Source organism: Oreochromis aureus, linkage group 23 (assembly GCF_013358895.1).
Source record: "Oreochromis aureus strain Israel breed Guangdong linkage group 23, ZZ_aureus, whole genome shotgun sequence".
NCBI classification, from domain to species: Eukaryota; Metazoa; Chordata; class Actinopteri; order Cichliformes; family Cichlidae; genus Oreochromis; species Oreochromis aureus.
This window is the reverse complement of record NC_052963.1, coordinates 42,862,481-42,886,564: the sequence shown is the minus strand read 5'-3', so window position 1 is coordinate 42,886,564 and position 24,084 is coordinate 42,862,481. Positions and strand designations below refer to the sequence as shown.

At 42.7% G+C, this 24,084-nt stretch overlaps 1 protein-coding gene across 6 annotated transcripts in view; it reads left to right on the top strand.

Annotated features, from left to right (window-relative positions):
* Nucleotides 1-220: 220 nt before the first annotated feature.
* Nucleotides 221-24,084, top strand: part of tle2a (TLE family member 2, transcriptional corepressor a) — a 35,712-nt gene continuing 11,848 nt past the window's right edge. For 5 of the 6 annotated variants that reach the window (XM_039606220.1, XM_039606219.1, XM_039606218.1 and 2 more), the window contains exons 1-4: nucleotides 222-778; nucleotides 10,423-10,586; nucleotides 20,730-20,793; nucleotides 23,132-23,176. In XM_039606220.1, coding sequence (XP_039462154.1) covers nucleotides 755-778; nucleotides 10,423-10,586; nucleotides 20,730-20,793; nucleotides 23,132-23,176 — 297 coding nt within the window. In that variant the 5' untranslated portion in view covers nucleotides 222-754. Of the gene's footprint in view, nucleotides 779-10,422; nucleotides 10,587-20,729; nucleotides 20,794-23,131; nucleotides 23,177-24,084 lie in introns of all 6 variants that reach the window. The other variant, XM_039606216.1, reaches the window with a different exon arrangement.

Here is a 24,084-nt window from a genome sequence, read left to right as displayed (position 1 = left end):
TAAATGCTCTGATTTGCCCTCTATTTATATCCTGCATAGGCTATATGTGCAATATTTCATTCTGTTAAAAGAACAATAGAAAATCTTAAGGCTGATAACTGTGAAGCAAACTGTGTCTTAAGGTCCCCCCAGCCCCCCCTTCCTCAAAGAAAGCTACTCATATGTAATGTCCCATTGAGGATCAGAGCAAGGGGGGAGTGAGAGAAGTGAGGGACTGGGAGTGTTGTGTGTGAAAAGAGTGCAGGCCAACGAGCGAGACAAAAGAGGCTGCGGCTGCATTCAGTGTGCTGGTGGTGTGTCCGTCTCCGAAGCCACAAGCGAACCACATTTCCCCCATTCCTTCTCTGGCGTTTTACGCTACAGACGGCGAATATATATATTTAAATATATATTTATCGAAGAGGAGGGAAACAATTTGCCTCAGCGTAATTGCTGGAAGCGTGAAGTTGAGGACTTGGAGGAGAGCTTCCTTGGACCGGGTGTTTCTCCCTCTCCTCCTCTCCCCGTCCTTACTACTCGTCGAGCGCGGTGCGGTGTGGGGTTGGAGATATAACCCAGAACAAAGGAGTCTTGAAGCGAGGAATGAGCGAGTCGAGGCTAGCTTCACTATTATCTTTGAAATCCGGCCAAATGCCTCTGTGAGCCCAACAATAGTACATCGACTGCTCGTATTTTTCGACGAAGCTTTCGGCACCGAAAAGGGGGGAAAAAGGACAAAAAAATAAACGCAAAGACTCACAAGTCGGCGGCTACAATGTTTCCCCAGAACCGACCACCGGTAAGTAAGCTAGCTACTATGTAACCACGCGCTTATTGAGATAATTGTATCAGACTGAGTAGCAGTTAAATTCAGTGTGATTGAAACATTTTTTTGACCCTTAACGAGAAAGTGCAAGTCAAAATTGCTTGTCTTTTGTCCTCAGTGTGTATTTCCGGGGACTCTCTTGTATGGAAAGTGTGATTCTCCTCAGGCTCTTCTCTAGAACATATATTATTTGCCTTCGTTACTAACGCTGGGTGTAGGCTTTGTCTTGTGAAGGTCAGGAAGATTGTTGTCAGTAAGGCAAAGCCCCACTCACACAACGTCCAACTTTACCCACTGCCTTTGTGTGTAAATCTCGTGTCCTTGGTGGCCACCACCAGAAACGCAGAGCCTCCCATCTCCATACTTGACCCAGATGATGAAGTGTGTGTGTTTGTTTCTGCTTTCCTCGTGAACCATGAGGGGGGGAAGTGAGTCAGCTTGGCATGTCACCTTCCCTTAATGGCCTGCCCTTCTCAAGTGCCACTCATTGTTTTTACAAATTCTGCTTTTGCTTTTTTTTCCCTCCCATCATATCAAGTGATTCATCGCCCTGATTTACTGATGTGATGCTGGAAACTATAAACCCTTTTCAAGAAGATAACCGCTAGTGCCAAACGATCTCAGTAACAGCACGTGGGCTAAAAAAAAATCAAATCAAATAAACGAAAAGAGAAAATGACAAGGTGTTTGTGTTTTGAGATAGATTTCTGCAAGGTTAGGACAGAAAATCTGTGCTGCATGGGTTTAATTTGCTTTAGTGGAGTTTATGTGGAGAGCTTTTGAGCAGGCTGAAATACATAAACACTGGTCCTCCAGCTGTGTGAAGTATCAATTAAGACCTGCTCATTTGCCTAACCCTCCTCTACATCCCTCAGTCATGCTACCCTGCACCCCACCCCTGACAGTGTTTTGACATTCACGTCCCTTGTATTGAAAAGTTCATGGGAATGTGTGTGTACGCCATTGTAATTATCGTTTCACAAATCCAGTCAAGCAGGTGGAGACTAGAAAGACATCGTTGGATTTTTGTGGGTTTGCCATCATGTCTATTTCAACATTTCAACCTATACTTCCTTGTAGGAAAGACTACATTATTGGAGCCCCCGTCCCAAACATACAGCACATGCAGAAAGATTACACACTAGCAGCAGCTGTGCTTGTAGTATAGCTGAGTGCAGGAAGGCAGGGCAGGAGGCAGACTGTGGGTCTGTGGTTTGCGCTGTAAACCCAATCCCTCTCATCCAGCCTCTCCTCACTGTGTTCCTGTGAGAGCTAAGAAACCACATCTTAATGTATGGGCAGGCGTCCCAGGGTGAGAGTAGCAGACTGCGGCGGGTCTGGGTGGGATGTTTAGGGCAGCGGTCCCTTTTGATTTGAACTCTCCACAGAGCTTAACGGTACCATGTGAGGCAGCCGTCATAAGGAAGTCTACGGCCATCAGCGGCTCTTGTTTGCACCTCGGAGTGAAGGGCCACTCAACCCAGCAAACTGTTTAATCTCTGAAATGCTAGGCTGGCAGTAACCTGTCATCACTGGATATTGGTGTGCTCTGAAGGAAGTGACCCATATAATATACAAACACGCAGTCATGTATTCCGACATGTATAGTTGCCAAATGGTGACTGTAAAATGCTGCATGTATTTTCACATTCTAAGAAAGAGACTTTGCGGTTGTATCTGCCAGTCAGCAGGTAAAATAACCTGAATCGTGAGAGCTTCTTACAACAGATCTTCTTTCCCGATTTCCTTCTTTCAAATAAAGAAGTAATCACGAGCTTCAAATATTCTACTAGAAATGACTCTTACCTTTCAAAAAAATATATGCACATACTGTTGTAAAGTGCAAGAGGCAAATCAGAAATTAACTTTTCAATCACACGTCTTGCACATCTTGGAAAATGAACCCTCTGCATGCCAGGGCTGAACTTTTCACCAGCTAATCAAAGTAAAATTATGTGCACAAATTAGATCCCTATGCCAAAATAGCATTAACACCACATGGAAGAATTCAGTGTCTGTTTTCAGATTATTTTAGGGTCCAAGCGGTGCCAAAAACAGAATAGGAAAGAAGTGCATAGGTCATGGCAGGCATGTCTGGCTGTCTTAGGGCATTAGTGTTCTTTCAGATCTGCCACAGCGGCATAAACACGCACAAACACAAAGAAGAAAAACATCAGAAACATAATATTAAAATATATTTAAATAGGAAACTTCCTCATGTTCTGGCCTGTACTGACCCTACCCATCTAATATACATTATTGACATGTAAGATAAATGTGATGATTATTGGATGGCTAATTAGATGTCAGGTATTCCTTGTCCATCTGTTTGGAGAAAACAGGAGTTTTACTGATTCTTTTATTATCAGAGTTTAGGGGCAATAACATAATTACCTACCTGCCATTTTATCCTAAGCAATGTCCTGGTCTAAGGGGAGGAGGGTTGGTTTCTATTAGTTTAAGTCATTATGTCTGATTAAAAATGTCTATTATCCATTTAGTATTGTCTAATGTTAGATGCACTGATAGAAAACTCACCTGAGGTCTCTCCGGAAACCACAGGCATCAGTTAGCAAATCTAACACAACATCCTAGATGGAAATATCTTAGACTTCTGTGAAGGTGACATTATTGCTGATTAATATAAAACATTTCTTTTTCAGCCTAACTCATTACCTCACTGATGACAATTCACCCCAGCACATTTAAGAGCAGGGACAACAGGAATTAGAGTTCTGGATCTCCTTTGGTCTCTCTTTTCACAGTTTGTTGAGTAAAGCTTGAGCCGCTAAGGACATTTGTTTTTTTAGGTCTGGTAGTTAGTCTAGAGTAGCATAACAGACAAACATAATGAAAAAAGATGTGCCTGATGGAAGCCTGGGGTTCAAATCCAGTGTGAGGCCAGAAATCAGCAGAAGTATTTTAGGGCTTATGCCCCAGCTTGTCTGGTAGGAGGGGCTTAGATTATAGATGGGAGAGCTGCAGGAGGAGCGCCATGTGTTTTTAAATTCTGGCTTTTTCATCTCTTGTTGCTTCAATCATAAGGTCTACATCATTTTCGAATCACTGTTTTGCTTTTGAGACCAAAAGGAGGCATGCATTTTCACTCGTATATCTCCTTATTATCCACTAACACCAAGCAAGGAGTATTTCTTACTGAATTAATTTTATCTACAGTGAGAGTAAAATGCAAAAAAAAAAAAAGAAAAGGTCAGAGAGACGAGTCTTCGGCTCTCCTCCCTCGGAGCTAGCATAAAGCAAGACCCACTTCCGTAGTCCTAGCATGCTTTTAGCTCTTTATCACCAGTGTTGTCCTATGGTGAGAGCGTGGCTATCGATCTGCAGCTCGCCTGCTTTGCTCAGCCAGCGATTAGAGAGAGAAAGAAAAGGTAGAGGAAAATGAAGGAAAAGAGGCTGAAGGGATTTCAGGTTTATACAAGCTGTTGTGGCGATGTGTCTCGGCGGAAGGAACAAACGAGCTGAGGGGGTTACCTAATAAAAGAAGGCACCTCCAGCAATTAAGCCAGCTGACAGGCAAACTGTGGCGCTTTGCTAATGTGGGCTGACAGCAGGGAAATTTGAATAACGAGGCTTGCGGGAGGAAGGAGACGGGAATGAGGAGGTGGTTGTGGGGGGGTGCTGGTGGTGGTGGTGGGAGAGAAGAAAACTGAGAAAGAAAGATGTGTGGCACTAATGAAACAGGTGCCTGGCAACCCCTCCCCTGTAAGAAGAGGAATCATTGAGAGATTACCAGCAGGTTTCTCCAGCACCGAGACCTACTCGATGGAAGGTGGCGGGGGGCAGAGGTGTGGGGGCAACTTCTCTTCCACCCTACACGCTGTTTTAACAATGCAAATGACTGTCAAATGTTGACAGTCATGTCTGAATAATTTCATATAAGAGGCTTTAATTTCAAAAGCTTTTTTGAGAGGACAGGATATCGACATGTTTCGTGGCCCTCAGAGATGAGTAGGTGTGGGGGTGGCGACACACAGATACGCATTCGGACATGCTGTTCTGGGTTAGACCTATTGTCATTGCGTCCTTGGTGGTATTCAGATGAGACAGAACAAGAGAGAGCTTGGTGGGTGTTTACTCTGATCGACTCTGTGGGTAAGCGGTGTAATTAGTAGCCTGACTAATGAGCTATATGAGGGGAGGCAGCAGTAAATTATTTTCCCAGTTGTAGGAGACAGACGGAGGGATCGACATTCGATGAAACAATTAAACATATATTTGGCAAGGGTTTTTTTTCAGTCATGCAAGTAGAGTGACTCGAGGGATGAGTCGGTTGGTCCGCCACTTGGTGTCGGTCCAGCCTGAAATGTCTCATTAAGTCCTGGCTGGATGAAAATGAAATTTTGTTGACATTTATGCCTCCCCAGCAGTGAATCCTGCTGACTTTCACTGGTGTTATTATGTTCCTGTCTATATATTTTATTTGTGGAAACAAATTTATTGACTACATTGTTACATTGCTGTTCCCCTCAAGAAGGATTTCAATCATTTTCCTGACCTCCTGACTTTTTTTTTCTAGTGGCATTAAGTCAGAATATTGCCATATGCTCTCTTTCATACTTATAATGTTTCAGTAAGTCTCAGCTATAGCTCGTTTCCAACCCACTACCCAGAAGAGCCTGGATACTATGTAAAATGTAACGAAATACAGATTGAATGTTCAAAATGGGACTTTCTATGAAATATAGCATCTTTTTGAGTTTAAGATTATGGTTTTATTAGGAAGGTGATTCTGTTAAGCTGCTCAAAGAATTTGGATTTAAATCTGAAACCGTATCTGGAATAATCTCTGTATGCAAGGCTGAAGACTGAAAACCAATACTGAATTTCTGTGATTTTTATTCAGACGGCACTGCATTAAAGCATGATTCTGTAACGGAAGTCCACACATGGTCTCAGGGACACTCCTGAAAACATAATTTGGAGCTGCACCCACAGGTTTGGGTAAAAAACAACAACAAAAAAAACCCAAGAAGGAACAGCCTTTTCTATTTCGCCAAGATGATGCCAGATCACGTTTTGCCTCTATTACAACACCGTGGCTCGAAAGTATGAGTCAGAGTGCTAAATTGGTTTACCTGCAGCCCAGATCTGCCACCCACAGAAATCATTTGGCACATTATGAAACGAAAAATATGACAAAAGCTTTAAAAAAAACTAGGCCACGCACCACCTTGCACAAACTTGCCACATTTTAAACTTTTTTGAAACGTTTTCTGGCATTAAATTTTCAAATCAGCACATAATATTCAATTATGATAAAATGGTGACGTTTTAAAGAAAATGCTGTGTTATTGATTTACAAATCCACTCTTTCTGTTTTGTTTACATCTACAGCATCATTTCTTGTGCAAACAGAGTTGTACTTTTGATTGGAAAATGTAATCAGGCTAACACACAATGAAGGTGGACATGGTAAAGATATCCGCTAACTGCCGACACTGTCGTGCAGACAATGTCTCACCTAACTGCTAGGGTCATTCAAGACTCTTCATCTTGTTTTACTGTGAGCAGGCTTATTTTTAAGTTGAACATGTTTTGCTGCAGTGTAAATATTGGCGTTGGTTGCATTCTTTTGCAAAGGCACTATTCAGGATTTGCAGTGTGGAAGTCAAATCTTTTATTTTTTCTTTCTTGGATTGTGCATATGGAAAAACACATTTTTTAGTGGTGAAGACTACAGTTAAAAAAAAAAAAGTTATTGTTTTTGTCCATGGGAAATCTCTTCCTTCCCTAATTACCTGCATCCTTATAAAGAAGACCCTGAAAAGCATTCCTCAGAGTGGACACGAGCACCTCATGACAGCGACGGCACTATTTCCGCTCCGTTTGTGAATTTTGCATCACTGTAGGTCAGCGTGAGTAGCGAGGACGGAGACACATCTTGCAGGTTTCCGCTGATACTGACGTTGGAGCTGCAGTCATGTGTGAATGCAATGAAGTGCATATGTGCTTGTAAATACTTGTGGAAAACTTAATGTTTATAATGGTCATGTGTGGGTGTGTTGTCTCATCTGTGAGTCTGATTGCACATGTTTGCTTGAGAGCGTGGGGGTTCGTGCAAGGATGTGAGGTCATAGCGGTTTGCTGCTCGTGGTGCAATTTGAGGTAACTCAAATAAAAACAGGAATGATATAATTCAGAAAACACCACACTGGTAACGGTCCCTTTACATCAGATTTTTAATGGGAGCTTAATTTGTGTTATTCTCCTTTATTCATACGTTTATAATTTTGCTTGTCTTTGCATTGTCGGGCTACATTGTTGGATTGTCTTTAGGGATGGCTGTGCCCTCTTCCAGGAAACATCTTGTTTAAATCCGTGAAACTGAACTAGGCTTTTCAGTACTGACAAAGATTAGTGACGAATATGTGTTTGCATATACATTTAATCTGATGGGGTCGCAAGTTGGGGTCCTGGACCTCTAACTTTAACTTTTCTCTCTACACAAGAATGTTAGCAGACTCCTAATGATTTAACTGAACAGTTGAGTAATCAGATGATCTCTGATCATAACAGAGATAAGCTTTCCTTCCTTGTTCCTTGCCATCCAACCTCCCGCAATCCCTGCCCAGTATTACAGAACCTGACTTCACAATTGTATCACACGCAAAAAGATCGAGCCTGTAATTGTGTAACAGTGATTTTCAGCCTATGTAAGCTTTGTTCAAGGGCAGACGGCATGTCTCTTGTTTGCCTTCGAGCCTGGGACACGGCAGAGGAGGGAGGGAATAACCGACCGTGGGATTATCAGGTGAGGCTCCCCGCCTAGATCTATTCCCAGAGGTTACCAGGTCAGCTTAATGGTCTGACCTCTCACTTTTAAGCCTGCTCAGCTGTTTGCCAGATCAGGGGTTTGGACAGACTAAGAGCACTGGTTCGTGGGAGAGGAGTTAGGACGTTATGCTATGCTGTGATAGGATGGATGCTTTAGTGTTTCACAGGCAACATCTGGATGTGCATCAGTGTAAAAAAACAAAACAAACAAAAAAAAAACAACAGACTGGAATTTTACATAAGAGGGGAATGGTAGATTCCTTATTTTGGGAGGGGGAAAAGCCTCTCTTTTTGAAGAAGGCACAGTGTCTCCTCTCACCTGTCCTCTGAAGACATGAATATGAGGTAAAATGGGTGATTTTTTTTTTAAAGTCCAGAAAATGTTGACGGGAAGTAGAGGAGGAAGGAGAGCGATAAAAAGGATAGTCCCCTCTTTCTTACACCTTCCACTGTCCTATAAAATGGCCATGGCCTTGGTGTTCTTTTTTCCTCTTGTGAAGAGTAATTGCTCTCAGTGTGTGTGCGCATGTGTCTGTGTGCGCGCGTGAGAATGAGCGGAGTGTGTGCGTTTAATCAGAGGAGTGTGGGGAGTGTGTATGTGTGACCGACAAAATGTGTGTGTTTTGTGGGGGTGAGTGTTTGTAATACTGGGTTTGAGTGTGTAAGGGGAAAACGGAGTGTGCGCACACACGTGTTTGTGTGGCTTTCTGTGCTCTAGGAGGGGGATCTGGCCGACAGATTGAGAGCAGCTTGTTAGAAAGAAAGAGGAACAATGAGGCCACAGCCCCTCTTCTATCAGCCATTTTTCTTTTCCTTCCATTTCTTCTCTTTTCTCCTTTTCCTTGTTCCATTTCTCCTCCCTTTCTCTTCTCCATTTAAATCTCCTTTTAGAAAATTCTTCCTCCTTCACCTCTTCTCTGTGTATCTCCAAAAATAGTCTCATCCATCTTATCTGTCCATTTTTACTTTTCATCAGTCTTACCTTTTTCCCCCCCCTTTAAATTCTCCTCCCAATTTCATCTCTATTCTCTGTCCTTGCACTCCCCGTATTTAATTTCCTTTCCTCAGATAATGTTTCACCTGCTGGCAAACCTCCCTTGGTGTGTCTTTCTTTCATGCGTCTGCACACATGTGGACACGCACGTTTTTATTTAACATCTTTTACACACTGTTTCGCTGCATTGTAGCTGAGCGATGTTGTAATTAAGCCTTTAATTATACATCATTAATGCATCACAGACACTGCTGATTTGTACAACATCAGGATTTGTGGGGTAATTTTTTGAAACCAAATTAAAAATTGTCACAATCCTACACTCAGTGAAATAACCTTGTAGGTTATTTGATGACAAGGTGGGCAGCTTATTATTTTTGGACACACTGTGATGTCCTAATTGGCATGGTGTAATTAAACTACATCGCATAAGTGGAACTGGCTAAGGATATCTAGATTTTGTTTATTTTTTTTATCTAGTCACTTTATCCCTTCAGTGTGGTTTTATTTGTTGTTTCATATAAATTCAAAACTTTCAGAAATGGAGAAATTCCAGCCGGATGGCTTGGAAGACAGGATAGCATATATAATGTAATCTGGAAGGTATATCGTTAAAAGTGGAATCAAGCAAAAATGTTTAACCCTGCATGTGTTTAACTTAAACACACAGTCTGCTATATGCATGGGTTTGACAGAATGCAGGTGTGAGCACAGCTTTCTCCCTTTGCATTCAGCATATATATTCCACATTGCACAGGGAACTTGAGTACTTCCTTGCAAATCCCCAGGCAGCGAGACAAAACGTAGCAAAGCTACATGACTACCAGTTAAGAATGCATATAAGAGAAAAATGAGTTGCACTCTTCTACTACCCTCAAAGGAGAAAATAATGCCGCAGGGTAAACACAATGTGTGTGGCACTAGTAGACAAGTCGTATCTGCCTGGGTTGGAATTGTAACACTGCCCAAACTTTTGGTTTATTCTTTTCAAGAGAGAAGAAATCTGCATTTATATCATGAAAAAGCTTAAAAAATTCAACATTCCAAGTCTGTCTGTACAACCCCTGATTTTAAAAACGGCAAAATATCGTCAGCTGTTTCAGATTTTAAATGTATCTATTAAGCAGCGCTATGTAGAGTAAAATCTGTGGCCTACCAAATATAAGTTTTAGTACTACGCTTTAGTTGGATATAATTTTTTAAGTGCTAAAACCTAAAAATTTACATCTTAGATGACAGTCAAGAAGCTTGTGAACCGGCTGTCTGCTTCTTCCCTCTGTTATTTTGTGTTATTTTGAGAGAGAGCCAAACAGACAGACAAATGGACTGACAGCCCCGACCACCCTCCTAGGCCTGCTCTTAGCCCCCTTTTGTCTGCCTGTCCTGCAGCATTACCCCTATGGTTGTAGTCTCCTAATTGCTCTGGATCCCGCAGAGAGGAGAGACTATACACAGGGGTTGGAAGGGGTCTTTGGCCACGATGGGGTCCTTTTCCTCCCCTGTTCTGCACCCCCACTGCTCTATTTTGCCCTTTATTTCTTTTTTCTTCTACCCAGACTTGCAATTAAACAAAGTGTGCTCATTTGGCTGAGAAGCTCTTGTGTCTCTCCACCCTATTCTGCTGACCCGCTCACATCTGGCAATAACAGTATTTCTATATTCAGCAGCTCCTCACAGACGTGAGGATAGATACGGTGCTCACGATTATTCCTTCCTTTGCTTCTTTGATAACATTCACTGTAGCAAATTCCTCAAGGACACCGGGAATGATGCGATTTTGACATTTAATTCCAACAATCTTTTTAATAAATATTTCTTGTATTTTCAGGCACCTCTACAGGCACCCCCGGGATCCTCTGCGTCAGTGGTGGCAGCTGCGGCGGCGGCGGCGGCTGCAGCTTCGGGGACGCCCCAGTCACTGAAACTGACCTACCCAGAAACCTTGGACCGCATCAAGGAGGAGTTTCAGTTCCTTCAGACCCAGTACCACAGGTGGGTGTGGAGCAGTTTTCAGTATTGTTTGCAGTCTGTTTGTGCTTTTTTAGGGCATAATGCCGTTCGCTTCCAGTGCCCTGGGCATTCACGGCGAAAATTAAATGATCATGTGAAAGCTTCATGTCTGATCACTTCTCTGTAAATTTCACATTGGAATGGACAACAGCTGCATGACATTTTAACACTGGTCCCAGCTGCATAAAGTCTGCAACATTTTCTATCAAAGAACAGTTTAAATATAGCCTGCATAATAACAAAACTTAAATATACCTTCCCAATATTTGCTGCTTGTTTGAAAATCACCTTAAAGTGGCTCATGTCTCACTGAGGAAATGCAGTTTACCAGAAAACAGGTTGTTTCAGATATTAGTCAAAAATGATGGAGTAAGGTGACGCAAAGGTGTTGTTTTGGTGTTAAATATATGAGTTTAAAGCTTATCAGTCACTAAAAGACTGCGGTGATTTATTTTACTGGAGGAACTACAACTCTGGATCACAGCAGCATCCATGCTGTTATCTGTGTGAAAAGCAGAGGGCTAAATAGTAGAATTAGCATCTTCAGTGCTGCCACATGACTGTGCAGTAAAGTGTCGTGTCAGAAGTTGAGGCAGGCTCAGCTTTATTCCCAGGCGACACACTGGAATTGTTTCTCTCGCCCATGCCATACACATGCAAACACACTTGATCTGCCTGAAATAATGCAAGATAATGCTATGTGATGTTTTGACATCTAGCCTTTTTGCCTGACTGTATGGTGTGCTTGATGCGCAGGAATGTGCCCAGAATGCCTTTGAATGTGGGATTTGGGCTGGCTGTGCAGTCCCAGCCTTCTCCCTCTTTTCTCTCTCCCTCTCTCTGTTCTCTTGGCACACCTTCACAGGGTCATTCCCGCCTCCCAACTCTTCTCCTCTCATCCTGCTTTGATATAGCTGGCCAGAATCTCCTCTCCCTCCCTTTCTGTCCCACTTCAAACTTCTTTTGTACACCCATCCCTCCCCGTCCACAGCCCCTCTAACCCCTGCGGCTACTGTTACCCCTGTTCACACCACTGCCTGCATGTGTGTCTGTTCTTATTTCACTGTCCGTTTTGTTCACTGCAAGCTCGAAAGTATAAATCTAGAGAAAAAAAACACACACACAAATTTCAATACTTTCAAGTGGATTGCTTCCGAATATACAGCTAATTTTTGTATTGACTATGAAGTTTGTATAGAGATGCATAAGAGTCACATTGATAAAGATAAATGTAAAATCGGTAATTAGCGTGGCCAGTTAAAGAGGCTTAGCAATGCCTGTTTGGTTTCTCTCATTTCTGGTTTGTGCAGCATTTTTTTTTTAGTCATGAGACTTTTATTATGAATACCAACTGGAGTAAACGATGTATAAATATAACTTGGTCACATGGATCAGAATGTCTTAACTACAGCTGGGCAAAGTAGTCAGGTTGGGCTAAAGGAAGCAGTGAGAAGAAGGCAGCATGTGCTGTTTGTTTTAACCTCAAACCAGTAAAAACATATATCTTTACTCCAGTTGTCCAGTCTTGTCACATATGCACACTCATTCAGTGCAATGCTAGAGGTATGATGCTGGCCACGTCCAAGCCTTATGGTATGTTTTTGATGTGTTTGTTTGCATGGATGACGCAGTTTATCTCCTTGTCATCACTGTCAGCAACAAGCCCCCCTCCCTCGTTATTTGCATTGTCCCTGCGACAGATCCAGTCATTCACTGAACACGAGTTACCTCTGAATCTCATGGTGATGAACTCCTCTGGAGGGAGCTTAGCATAACACCTCATGTTACAAAACACCTGGAGCATCGCCCTCTTGCAAGTGCTGGTACTGAGAACTGCTGAGCAGGATCAGCAATAAATTAATGATGTGATTAAGAACACGACCGAGAGCGGGATTGGGATTCTATCTGCGTCGTCCAGTTTCGATAAGTCGGCGTGCTGTTTTAGCGGGTTCAGTTCAGGTTTCCAGGAAAGATTGTTTAACCACCCTGCAAGGTTTCTCCCAACAGCCCTGCGGGATGTTTAGAGCACAAAGAATCAGAGCAGATTAATTCACTGCATATGACTACAACCGAAAACTAATACTGTAACCACGGCTTGGAACAATAGCAACAGTTTCTGCAAGTGGAACAGCTTGTGTTATCAGACATCTTCTCACGTATCTGTCGGGTGCATGTTTAATCTGGCAGGTGGGGATGAATCTGTTAATTGGAATGACTGGTTTGGCTCGCTCATAATTGGCGTACAAACAACAATAAACTTGAGCTGCTCCTCGTGTTGTGTTTAAGGAACAAAAACAACTATACCGCTTATTTATCTTATAGGAGTAAACCTTTTATTTTAAATGAATTATTCAGTGAAGAGTCAATCAAATTTAACCATAAAGCCAAGATCACAATTATCTAATTGGTGTTTAACTTGTTTAACCAAATTTTATATTTTAACATATGTAAAGCAAAACAATGCATTGCTTTCTGATTTTATTACACTAAAGATGAACTTGGGCTAATCTCAGTAGGCAGTTATTAGGTGCACCAAGCTAAATCTAATGCAGTCTTATACAACAGACCTTTAAAATAATCCTGCCACCTTGAATGTGTAGTTATGTTGGAAATAGGGTTAGTGTGCACAAAAATCACCAAGTAACCAAAATATGCAGGCCAGCCTCGCTTGAGCCATCTGCCACTGTGAGGTCATAAAACCACTGTCGTGCAGTAAAATTAGAAGTAATACTTTACCATTCCAAGTGGTGCAATAAAGCCACTTGCCCCTCTCACAATTGAGTAACTCTTGGAAGCTTTTTGGTTCGGTTACCCCCCCAGTTTGGCAGCAGTTTTTGAAAGGAGCACACATACATACAGTGGCAATCAGTATGATTAGCAGTGGCCTTGTTTAGTCCAACAGCAGACAGGTTGCACCACAGAACCACTTCTGATTGCAGGCTACACCTTCATGTAATCAGATCCACTTGTACGCTATTCACCCTGCAGGGAAAACATGACCTGAACGCCCACGGAGACAGACACAAACACACTGACCCATTCAGACAGACTCCCAATCTGATGCATATGCTTAACACGCTTAGACACATGTACGGGCCTCCCCAATTATCTTCACACACAAATAGATGTTGTCTGGAAATAGCTAGGCTTAGTTGTGTATTTTGGCCACAGGGAAAGTGGCCAAATTCTGATAGATGCCGGATTAGATGGCAGGAAAGAGATGGTGGGAAGGGATTTGGGCTGATGAGCTGAAACTGTGCATTGTGTGTGCAGGCGGGCGGATAGATGGATGGGTGGGTGGTAAGGGCGCGTTTCTAAATTTATGTGTCCCTTTTTTTTTTTTTAGGTGCTGCACGTGGTTGGTAAGATCGAGTGAGAAAGATTTCTAAGCAACCTAAAGAAAGAGAAGAGTTAATTAATTAGAGGGTCATTGCTGGGTCAGCTCGCGCGCGTGTGTGTGTGTGTGTGTGTGTGTGTGTGTGTGTACGTGCACGCACGTGTGTGTGTGTGTGCTAACTATCTAAACAGGCTGTAATCAGCAGGCTGAAGGGAGACGGGAGGAGCTGCTGACACAGAGCTCTCATTACTGTAATTTTCTTTCTGTACAAACGCACACACACGTTGTTCTCGGTGACTGCAGACGTGCTTGCATTGTAACTCTGTGTGCGTGTGTGGTCTGCAGAGTAAGATAGACTCTCCACTCACCACTAATATGCTGCCACTCATCACTAAAGAGCCCCTCCACTCATCTCTGCCCAAATACGACATAGCGGCACTGACGCACATACAGTCAGTGCTGCATGCGTGTAATAATTTCACAATCAACCGATCGTTTGATTATTGAGCCTTATACAAAAATAACGTTTTCTAGTTTTGCCTCCGTACACGACCACACAGGATTTTAAAACCGACCAATCACGAGACACGTGCGGACTTTCAGCTTTAATTTTGAGGGGTTTTACATCATTTTGCATAAACTGTTGGAGAATTGTGGTCATTTTTATACACAGGCTCAAAAGCAATTGGACAATTGACTGACGAGCTGTTTCATAGCCATGTGAGGTTTGTTTACTTGTTATTTCATAATCAGAATGATGGGAACACTAAAAAATATGGAGAAGAAGACAAACAACTCATGATCGGAGACATCACACATGGCACAGGCAGTGTTATGGCATGGAAACGGGTCACTAGTGTTTATTGATGATGTGACTGCTGATAGAAGTAGCAGGATGCATTCTGAAGTGCACAGGAATATACTCTCTGCTCAGATTCAGCCAAATGCTGCAAAAACTGATCAGACAACGCTTCACAGTGCAAACGAATTTCTCAAGGAAAAGAAACAGAATATTCTTCAATATCAAATAGCAAAGTCAGTCGCCTGATCTCAACCTCACAGAGCAGCTTTTCACTTATTAAATAAAAAAACTGAATGCAGAGAGACCCACAAACAAGCAGCATCAGAGCATCTCAAAGGATTCTTCTTAGCCCCTTGAACTAAAGCTGAAAATCTGCACTTCAATCACATATTGATTGTTTGATTTAAAATCCAGTGAGGTGGAGCAGGAAGGTAAAAATTCAAAAATCGTCCAACAAATTATCTCTGGGTTATGAATTGTTGTTTGGACAATAATTCATAACCCAGAGATAAGACATATGGAGACAGTCCTCAGACTGAAATCTTTTCACTGTTTCATTTATGTTAATAGGCACAAATGATAAGTTTAAAAAAATTAATTAGCGCTAATTAAGCAACTCTGTCATTTGCATACCTCTGTTAGGCAATATATTATACAGTGCTGCATGAACACCGAATAAAGCATATTTAATTTCTTTAGAAGCTTTTGCTGTACCTCTTTGTACTCAAACACAAGAGAGTAACTACGCCTGTTGGCTCTTTACTAGAAGGTTGAGATGCACAAATATGGTGACGCGTGATGCGTTCACTGGCATCAGTCAATCTGCAAATACGATGACATTTAGCAATGGCAGTGGCCAGTGTTTACTTTTGTGCTGCATTGGTTTTCAGCTTGGTAGATTTTCAAAGATGAGCCATAATCTTTTAATTTTTATTTGTATTTATTTATTTGTTTGTTTTTGTTTGGTTCACTGGCACAAAAGGCAGAACAAATAACAAAACAAAAAACGCCGTAGATGTTGGTATCGGCCAATAATGTCAGAATTGCTGCATCTGTACCGAATACTGTAAGGCTCAGTCGACTTACATATACTGTCACCACCACGTGTGGGCCTGAATTGAATACGTCTTCACAGCGCATGTAAATAGATAGGTTGTGTTTGTGCGTGTTTACAGTTATAATTGGATAAAACGGGTATCCTGTGTTTAACTGTCATTCACCAAATGATAAAATTATATTTGCTTTAGGGCAGGCTGAGGGTTTGTGGTTTCTTAATGTGATTCTTTTTTTTCTTTTTTTTTGTGGGTTGGTTTGTGTGATGCAACCTCTCCCTTTTTAATTCAGTGTGTGGTTGTGTGTGTGCATTTGTTAGAAACAGTTATAAAAGAGCCTTTACAGTAAGCCTAGCAGCATAGAGGGTAACAGTTGGCCTCTTATTGTGTGACAAGTTCCTGGCTTGTGTATCTGCGTGTGTGTGTGTCTGTGTGTGTGTGTGCTCTTGTACTTGCCCTTGAGAGATGATGAAAGAGTACACTGGCAAGTTGGGTGGGTCCCTGGTATGTATGTTTGTGCGTTTCAGAGACAGTGTGTGTATTTGAAGACAGAGAGTGGGACGGAGGCTGGAGGTTTTTGTGGCGGAGCAGAGAGGGAAGGTTGATCAATAGTTAATGAGATGTAAAGTGAACAGTCACATACCTGGAGGCTGGCAGGCTAAATGGTCCTGACACTGTAAAGGCACTACACTGGTGCAGTTGCTCCCATCTGTGTGTGTGTGTTTGTGTGTGCGCGCATGTGTGCATATGCGTGAATATTTAAAGCTGGGATTACTAGTTAATATTCTGTATTTCTGCAGCACTTTGTAATCTGAATTGATGGTTCTTTCTTTGTTTCATATCACTCTGAACTTGGTGTTTACCCTGTGATTTGCAAGAGGAAATAATTGAGACAAAAATTTAAAGTAACAGACAAAAGTTCTCTGCCAGCTTTTGGCACTTGACACCTTTGACAATAAGTTTTTGTTACAATCAGTTCGCACATCATTTTTTCTCAGCTGGTCTTTGAAATATTCAAAAGTGCTCAAAACCCAAATGTTTTTTTTGGGGGGGGGGGCATCCCTAAAATATTTGCTTATATTAACTACTAAATTAATTAAACATCTGTGAACCTGGCACCAGCTAATGTTTGCAATTTTTCAAAAAATATAACAATTAAATAACTCCTCAGTCTTTACGCTTTTCTGAATGTAAATGGATTTAAATGTTATATATACAATGTGATAAAAGCTTTATAATGTAAATCTACTCCTGCCTCATTTCACACGTTCCTGTCTTCTCCTCTGGGGAGAAAATTTTTCGACCACACCTATAACTGGCTTGTGGAAGGAGAAAATTAATATTTTGTCAAGATTTTGATGGTCTTTAACGCGACACTTGCCCAATGTGTGCAGAAAAAAATATCTGTTATCACAGGAAAAGAAAAAATAATTTGACAATTACTGTTTCATCATTTACCATCATTCATCAACTAGCTTACAGAGCAAATCTGATCACTCATAAGAAAAATAGAATGCTCCTCTTGTTCCCTTAGCTGAAAAGAAATATCCTCAAGTAACCAGGAGCAATGGACAAGCGTGTTATTGAGGGAAAATATGAAAATACCTTTGTTCCTTTAACATAAAAAAATCAATGAAGGAAAAGTAAAAGTATTGTTCAGAAAAACAAATGCTAGAGAGGAAAGCGTTGACATTTTTGCAATACCCACAAGCCCAATTTTAAAACACGGTGACTTAAAAGGCAGTCGGCGCATTTCTACTCCAAGTGCAGAATTAGATGCTTTACTGTCTGTAGGCTCTCATTAGAGTGTGTGTGTTCCTCGCTGTGTTTATTTAGCAGCTACGTGTGCATGTGTGTGGGTGTATGTACAGTCTGTGCTCACGTGTACGTTATGTTTCCGTGCGCCTGCATACATGCAGTGGATTCGGTTAATATGCTGGTTTAGTGTGTTCTCACACACATCCCCATTTTCTCCCATGCTTTATGTGGTTAGTTTGCGTGTTTCCCTGTGTGTGCGTAAAGAGCATTTGTGTGTGTGTGTGTGTGTGTGTGTGTGTGTGTGTGTGTGTGTGTGTGTGTGTGTGTGTGCTCAGTAGCAGAGCAGCACTGACAGAGCTGTCTGAAGGCTGGCAGGCTGCAGATTTGTAGCGCATTCGGCTGATCATCTTATCTCCTGTCACCGCCAGTGAAAAATCGGAGGAACCAAGCCCACCATGCCACACAGGCACACACGTGTGTGTGCGCGCACACACACACACACACACACACACACACACACCCCATTTCTTTTTTCTTCTTGCTTCTTTCTCTTGTTCGCTCGCTCAATCTTGGTTTCTCTGCGTGTCGCTGTGCCTTTCTCTCCATCCTCGGAAACCTTCTCTCCCTCCCTCGCAGTAAATGGTGCTGAGCCAAAGACTAATTATTACAGGCAATCATTTCGACATGAAATGTCTACTTCCTGCTCACCGCTCTCCTCCCCTCTCTCTCTCATTTTCTTCTCCCCCTCCAACTCTTTTATGCTCCCACAGTCCCATCATGACAACACACACTCGCGCAGTAATTCCAATCCTTGAAGTCCATTTTCTGGGGAATGGTTATTGCTTTCTGAGTACGACCTTGGGGTCTTTCTTGTAAGCACAAGAGCTGTCCATCTGCACACTGTTTGGGTGTAGGCGTGTATATGTGCATACGTTTGTTTTTGGCACAACACTCCAAAAATTGCTCAGCAGCATTGCAAGACTTTGTGGCTACATGGATATTTGTTTTTCTTTTATTATTTTGTAGATCGGGGATATGGAGGTGGTTGGACTTTAGTGGTTTATAGGATGACTAACTGTTGCTCATTTGCTGATTTAGTGATCGTCTTTTAGTTGTTGGTTGTGAATTCTCTAAAATAAGTAAGGAGGCACTCGTTCTGATGGACGTTATCAGTTTGTGTAACTTTATTAAACGAAGCAAAAGAAAGTGGAAAACAATATGTAACAATGTGTTGACGATAATTGGTTAAGAAGTGAGTCATTTTTTATTATCATTATTTCATCATCATTTTTTTTTTTCGTTTTGTACTTTTCAGAAGAAACACTCAGGAGAAATGGGTAACTGCGCAGGGGAAATGCAAATCAGACCACTCATAAATGATTTCACGTGGCATTCCCTCTTTTAGTTTTTCTTTCATGACTTTGGAAAATTGTGATTGTGTTCATTTTTTTGAAAATCGTGAAATTGTTGCATTATGGCCGTTGTTTCATGGGTATGATTGTGTTGTATTTCAACTTATATAGACAAATATTGCACTTTAAGGATTAATAGATAATCGCTGGATTCACCCTTTAGCTCTGAGCCAGTGGACAGTTTCTGTGTGTGTTTGTGGTCACAGCTATTCTGTAAGCATATCCCCAGTTTGTCATGATTAACACACTGGAAGCCATGCAAACACACACACACACAGACACACACGTACTTGCAGAGAGTTGCATTAGTTCCCAGCCCAGCTGTGAGTGACTTCTGCCGAGAGGCAATTCCAGTGTAATAAAATCTATAGGGTGGCAGTGGCGGGGTGGGGGTGGTGAGGTTAATCCTCACTGCCCTCCCTCCTCCTCCTCCACCACCACCTTCCTCTCTCACTCTGCGTCCTGCTTCTCTCCATCTCCTCCCTCGTCCCTCTTCTCCTCAACTGACTGGCAATGATAAATGAGTCAATTATGTGTGTGTGTGCACGCTGCACTGGAGAAAGGGAGCGGATGGGGCTGTTATTACCTGTTGCGGCTGGGGGTAATGTTGCGGTATTAATCATATTCTAATTTTCCTCCACCAAACGACCCCCCCCCCATCACCACCAACACCACCTCCGCACACTCTTTCCTGCAGCACCCACCTTTAATGTCCCACCTCACCGCAACCCCCCCAATCAATCTATCTGCTGCCCGCAAACAAGTTGGCGTAAACTGCCTCAGGCCCAAAATGTACTAGCTCTCTTTGGAGGGAGGGGGGTGGGTGTGGGTGTTGGGGGTGGGGGTTGAGGTCAGTATATTTCTGTGTGCGGGAGATGAAGAGAGTGCTGCAGAGGTAACAAGAAAGGTGTTTGTTTGCTCAGACCTGAGCGCATTTAGAAATGGTGTGTGTGTGTGTGTGTGTGTGTGTGTGTGTGTGTGTGTGTGTGTGTGTGTGTGTGTGTGTGTGTGTGTTTGCAAGTCTAGCAACTGACATCATCCAAATTTAGGAGACATCGGGGACCAGTTTGGGTGTGAGGAGAGATGAGCAGACGAAGAGGACAGACAGAAATATAGGACACATGGGAGCTGTGTTTGGCTGCTATCACCTCAGATACATTTTTGTGTTTGATTGCATTAGACTCCACGCCAGGCCTCGCAGTAACCAGCATCCCGAAACGCTCACAGACAGACACAGGTCACGTCCCGAACATACGCACAGACAAGTGAAACAAAACTGCCACACTTGACCCACTTGAAACAGAAACTTCAACTTCAGTCAAACTTGGCAAAGTTTGCAGTTCAAAGTGAAGCAGGGGACGGTCAGATCCAAAGACAGACAGGCTGGCTGGTAAATGGGAAAGCAACAAAATGAGGATGAATGGATGGCACATGGATAGACTGAAAAGGAGAAAAGAAGAAGAGAAAGAGGGAGAGACACCTCGGATGTGCCTTCCTACCTGCAGTCTTGGCTGAATTTCAGGCCCCGAGCGTGACTTTGTCTATTTCTGCTCTGCTCTGAGGTGATAATGGGCTGTCAGCACCCCGGTCACCCTGCTCCCTCCTCCCCAGTGAATGATGGAAACAGGAGGGGTGGGGGGCAGAGACTGAGTAGGGAATAATTTGTTGTCATGTTGCTAATTACACTGTGTATTTTCTATTTTGGAGTGTGATACAAATCAAAACGGCCAACCTATATTGTTTCCATTCTTCTCTGTGTTGCAGTTTGAAACTGGAGTGTGAGAAACTGGCTACAGAGAAGACTGAAATCCAGAGACACTATGTTATGGTGAGACACACAGACACACACACACACATCTTTCCACATTTACTCACAACAAGTGCAGTGCCAAGTCCCCTGAATCCCTTTCATCTGCTAACAGCTGCCAAACAACACCCAGCAAAAACCACACACAAGACCACACATGCACACACAAACACATATTAGCGAACTACAAAATAAATCCAAATTTTAACAGTTTTTTTTTTCGATGGGAAAGTACTGGTACGTTTGTGTTTAGAGAAAAACGAAAATGTGGTTTATTTTCTCCAATAAGAAAACTCTTTATTAGAAATACTTTATATTCCTCGAAGGAGGAAACAGATTGGCAGAAGTGATGAATGTCTAAAAATTGTCTTGAATGTGAATTTAAGGTGGTTTATTTCAACTCTGTCGGGATCTTTTTTATTCATTGATTGGAGCTGAAAATGATCGCCAAAACTGGCGTTACTCTGAACCTTAGACGTCTCACCAGCACTGCTCTGATTGATCACTTTGTCTGTTCTGGTGCTGTTGCGTAATGTGCCCAGTCATTGCAGATATTCCACTAAGTCTGAAACATTTGCATCTCATCACAGAAATGAGAGCAAGTTATAGAAGCTGATGCATGGCTGTGATTTGAATAGCAGAAAATATCTGTAAATCTGGGCATGAAAACAAGAGTAACAAAGCGTAAAAGCGGTCCCTCTACTGCTGTGCTACTTAGAGCTACGACTGATTGTGAAGGATACATGATCAGCAGATCTTTTTCCAGATAAAGGGAAGGCCAAAACTCTTTGTCTTCTTCTTTTTTTTTGCTGTTTTTTTAGTCTGCAAACCTCCAGCCTTGATTTACCTGTGATCAGAGCCATAAACAACCACAGCTTACAGAGTGTATGCTGCCCAGAACCCGCTGTGCCAAAAAAGAGCTATGTGGCAATCTTGGCACAGAGCGGGGGGCTTGAAGCAGGGAGGGGGATTGAAGTTTTAGCAATGGGGAGGAGGGGGTAGCTGGCATCAAGCACAGGCCAGGTCTCTTTGCTGGCTGATGATTTGGGGGAGTTTGGATGTTGCTTAGCAACAGACGAAACTTGGCAAAGCAATTGCCAAGCAGAGCTGCCAGCTGCCAGGAAAGGCGTCTTTTATGGAGGCTTACAGGCAAACACACACACACACAGAGGAACGTGCACACGCGCCTTGAAAACACACACTCACAGCAAAGCATGCACACAAAGCACATAGATACACACGCCTACACACTTTGAGACTTGTGCTAAAAAACACATACACCTGCACAGACACACACACACAAACACACACATGTGCGCTAACTGCCAGGAAAGATGTCTGGAGAGAGAGGACCCCTGCCATCTCCTCTCCCATCCTGCCAGCCTGTTCTGGCTGTCCAACTGCCAATCTCATCTCTCCACAACCAGCCACGCTGAAAAGCAAATGTCAGCCTGCCACTTTTCAAGGCATCTGACTTTAAAATGTTCTCCCTTTCGGTCCATCTCTGTAAGAGGAGAGGGGGGACTGAGTGAAAGAGAGAGATCCTTACCTGTCTTTCTCTCTCGCTCTCTCTGGCATTCAACACCTCGTGCATTCCTCGCAGCTCCTTGTACTTTCGGGTAAAAGCCAGGGTCAAATAGCTCATATTAGACATGATTATTGCAATCGTCTGCCACCTTCCTCTGCCCGGCGACAATTTCCCTCCCCCGCTTTGGGTTTCTGGCTTCCGAAACACGCCTCAGGGTCGTTTTATTGCCATTGACTTTCAGCAGATTCAAGGTGAAATTAGTGGTGATGAGCTTTTAGGGACATGCGGGCACTTCAGAGTGCTCACACTTGGCCTAACGTCGGGAAACTGGGAGCAATGGAAAAGGTTGCGAGTGGTCTGGGAGTGTTGATTTGTCTCAATTCTTTTGTGTGAGAAAATAAAAATAGGTATTCTTCTTGGGTACACACTTCTAGAGAATATTTGTGTTTTTCAGGTGAGACAGAAATATACTTTTTATGTGTTATTGAATTAGGCTTAAAGTTTGTCTATTGATCCTGCGAAAATGCCAAGACTTACAATACTTTGGACTTTGCAGCCTAGTTTGCAGCAGTGCATTTGTTGGGCTGTTTGATCACAGCCTGATTGGTTTAAAGCTTTTAATGAGAGTTGCCGGAAAATATAAACTGGGTTTATTTTATGTTAATGTCTGTGTTTTATCTTTCAGCAGATGACTTATTTCCTACAGTATATCCATGGGAAATGATTTCATTGTACATATAAAGAAAACATCCTGGGTTAACCTTGTGTTCCACAGTCTCTTATTCTCTATGTACATTCATGTCTATTAACTGATATTCTCCTTTGTTTCAGTATTACGAAATGTCCTACGGCCTTAACATTGAAATGCACAAACAGGTGAGTCAGGATTCTCTCTTTCTCCACCCCCCACCACCCCCCTCCATCTCGAAGCTTTGCATTTTCCTCTTGTATTATCGCTTCTTCCTTCCTTTGCCCTCAATCAGCTCGAAAACTGTGAGAATTATTTTTTAAGGAAAATCTCCCGTCTCTGCTCCTGCTATGTCAATCCTCTCTGTGATGGACTCGTAGAGCGGTGTTATGCTGTGGAGGTGTTAATAGGATCCACAAACAGAATTCATTTCTCCACCACAGACAGATGAGAATACTCTGCCCTTCCCTCTTGCCCATCATAAATCCCCGTCTGTTATTCCCTCCCTCTGTCCTTTCAATTCTCTCACTGTCGCCCTACTTCTCCATCCCATCTTCCTTTTTTTTATCCTTTCCCTTCAATTTATGTCTTACTGTATCTTTTTAATGCTCCCCGCGCTTAATCTCCATTTCTTCACCATCTCTGTCGCTCTTCCTTTGATTGATTTCTCTTTCTCTTTATCTCCCTATTTTCCGTGCACCCTGTCTCCACCTCTGTCTCCTTCTAGACATACAGTCCATGCTGAATTTCACTTTAAATCAGGTCACTGCCTTCCTGCTGTCTGCTCTCTTTCCTTCTCTTCGTTCATTTCGCCATCTCAATCGCTTTGCTTTTGACATGCTGCTGCCCCCCACCCCACTCCCACCTCACCCCACCCCCACCTCACATACACACACATGCACACGACACCACCACCACTTCCCAATCTCGATTTTCCTCCTCCGCCTTCCTTCTGTTCTTCTTTCTATTTCTCTTCTCCCTCCTACATCCTTCGTTCATTGGCTGTCATTTCCTCAACCCAATCTGCCCTTTTCCTCCTCCTCCTCCTCCTCCTCTCTTTCCTCTGCCTCCTCTTTTTATTTCCCCTCTCTCATTT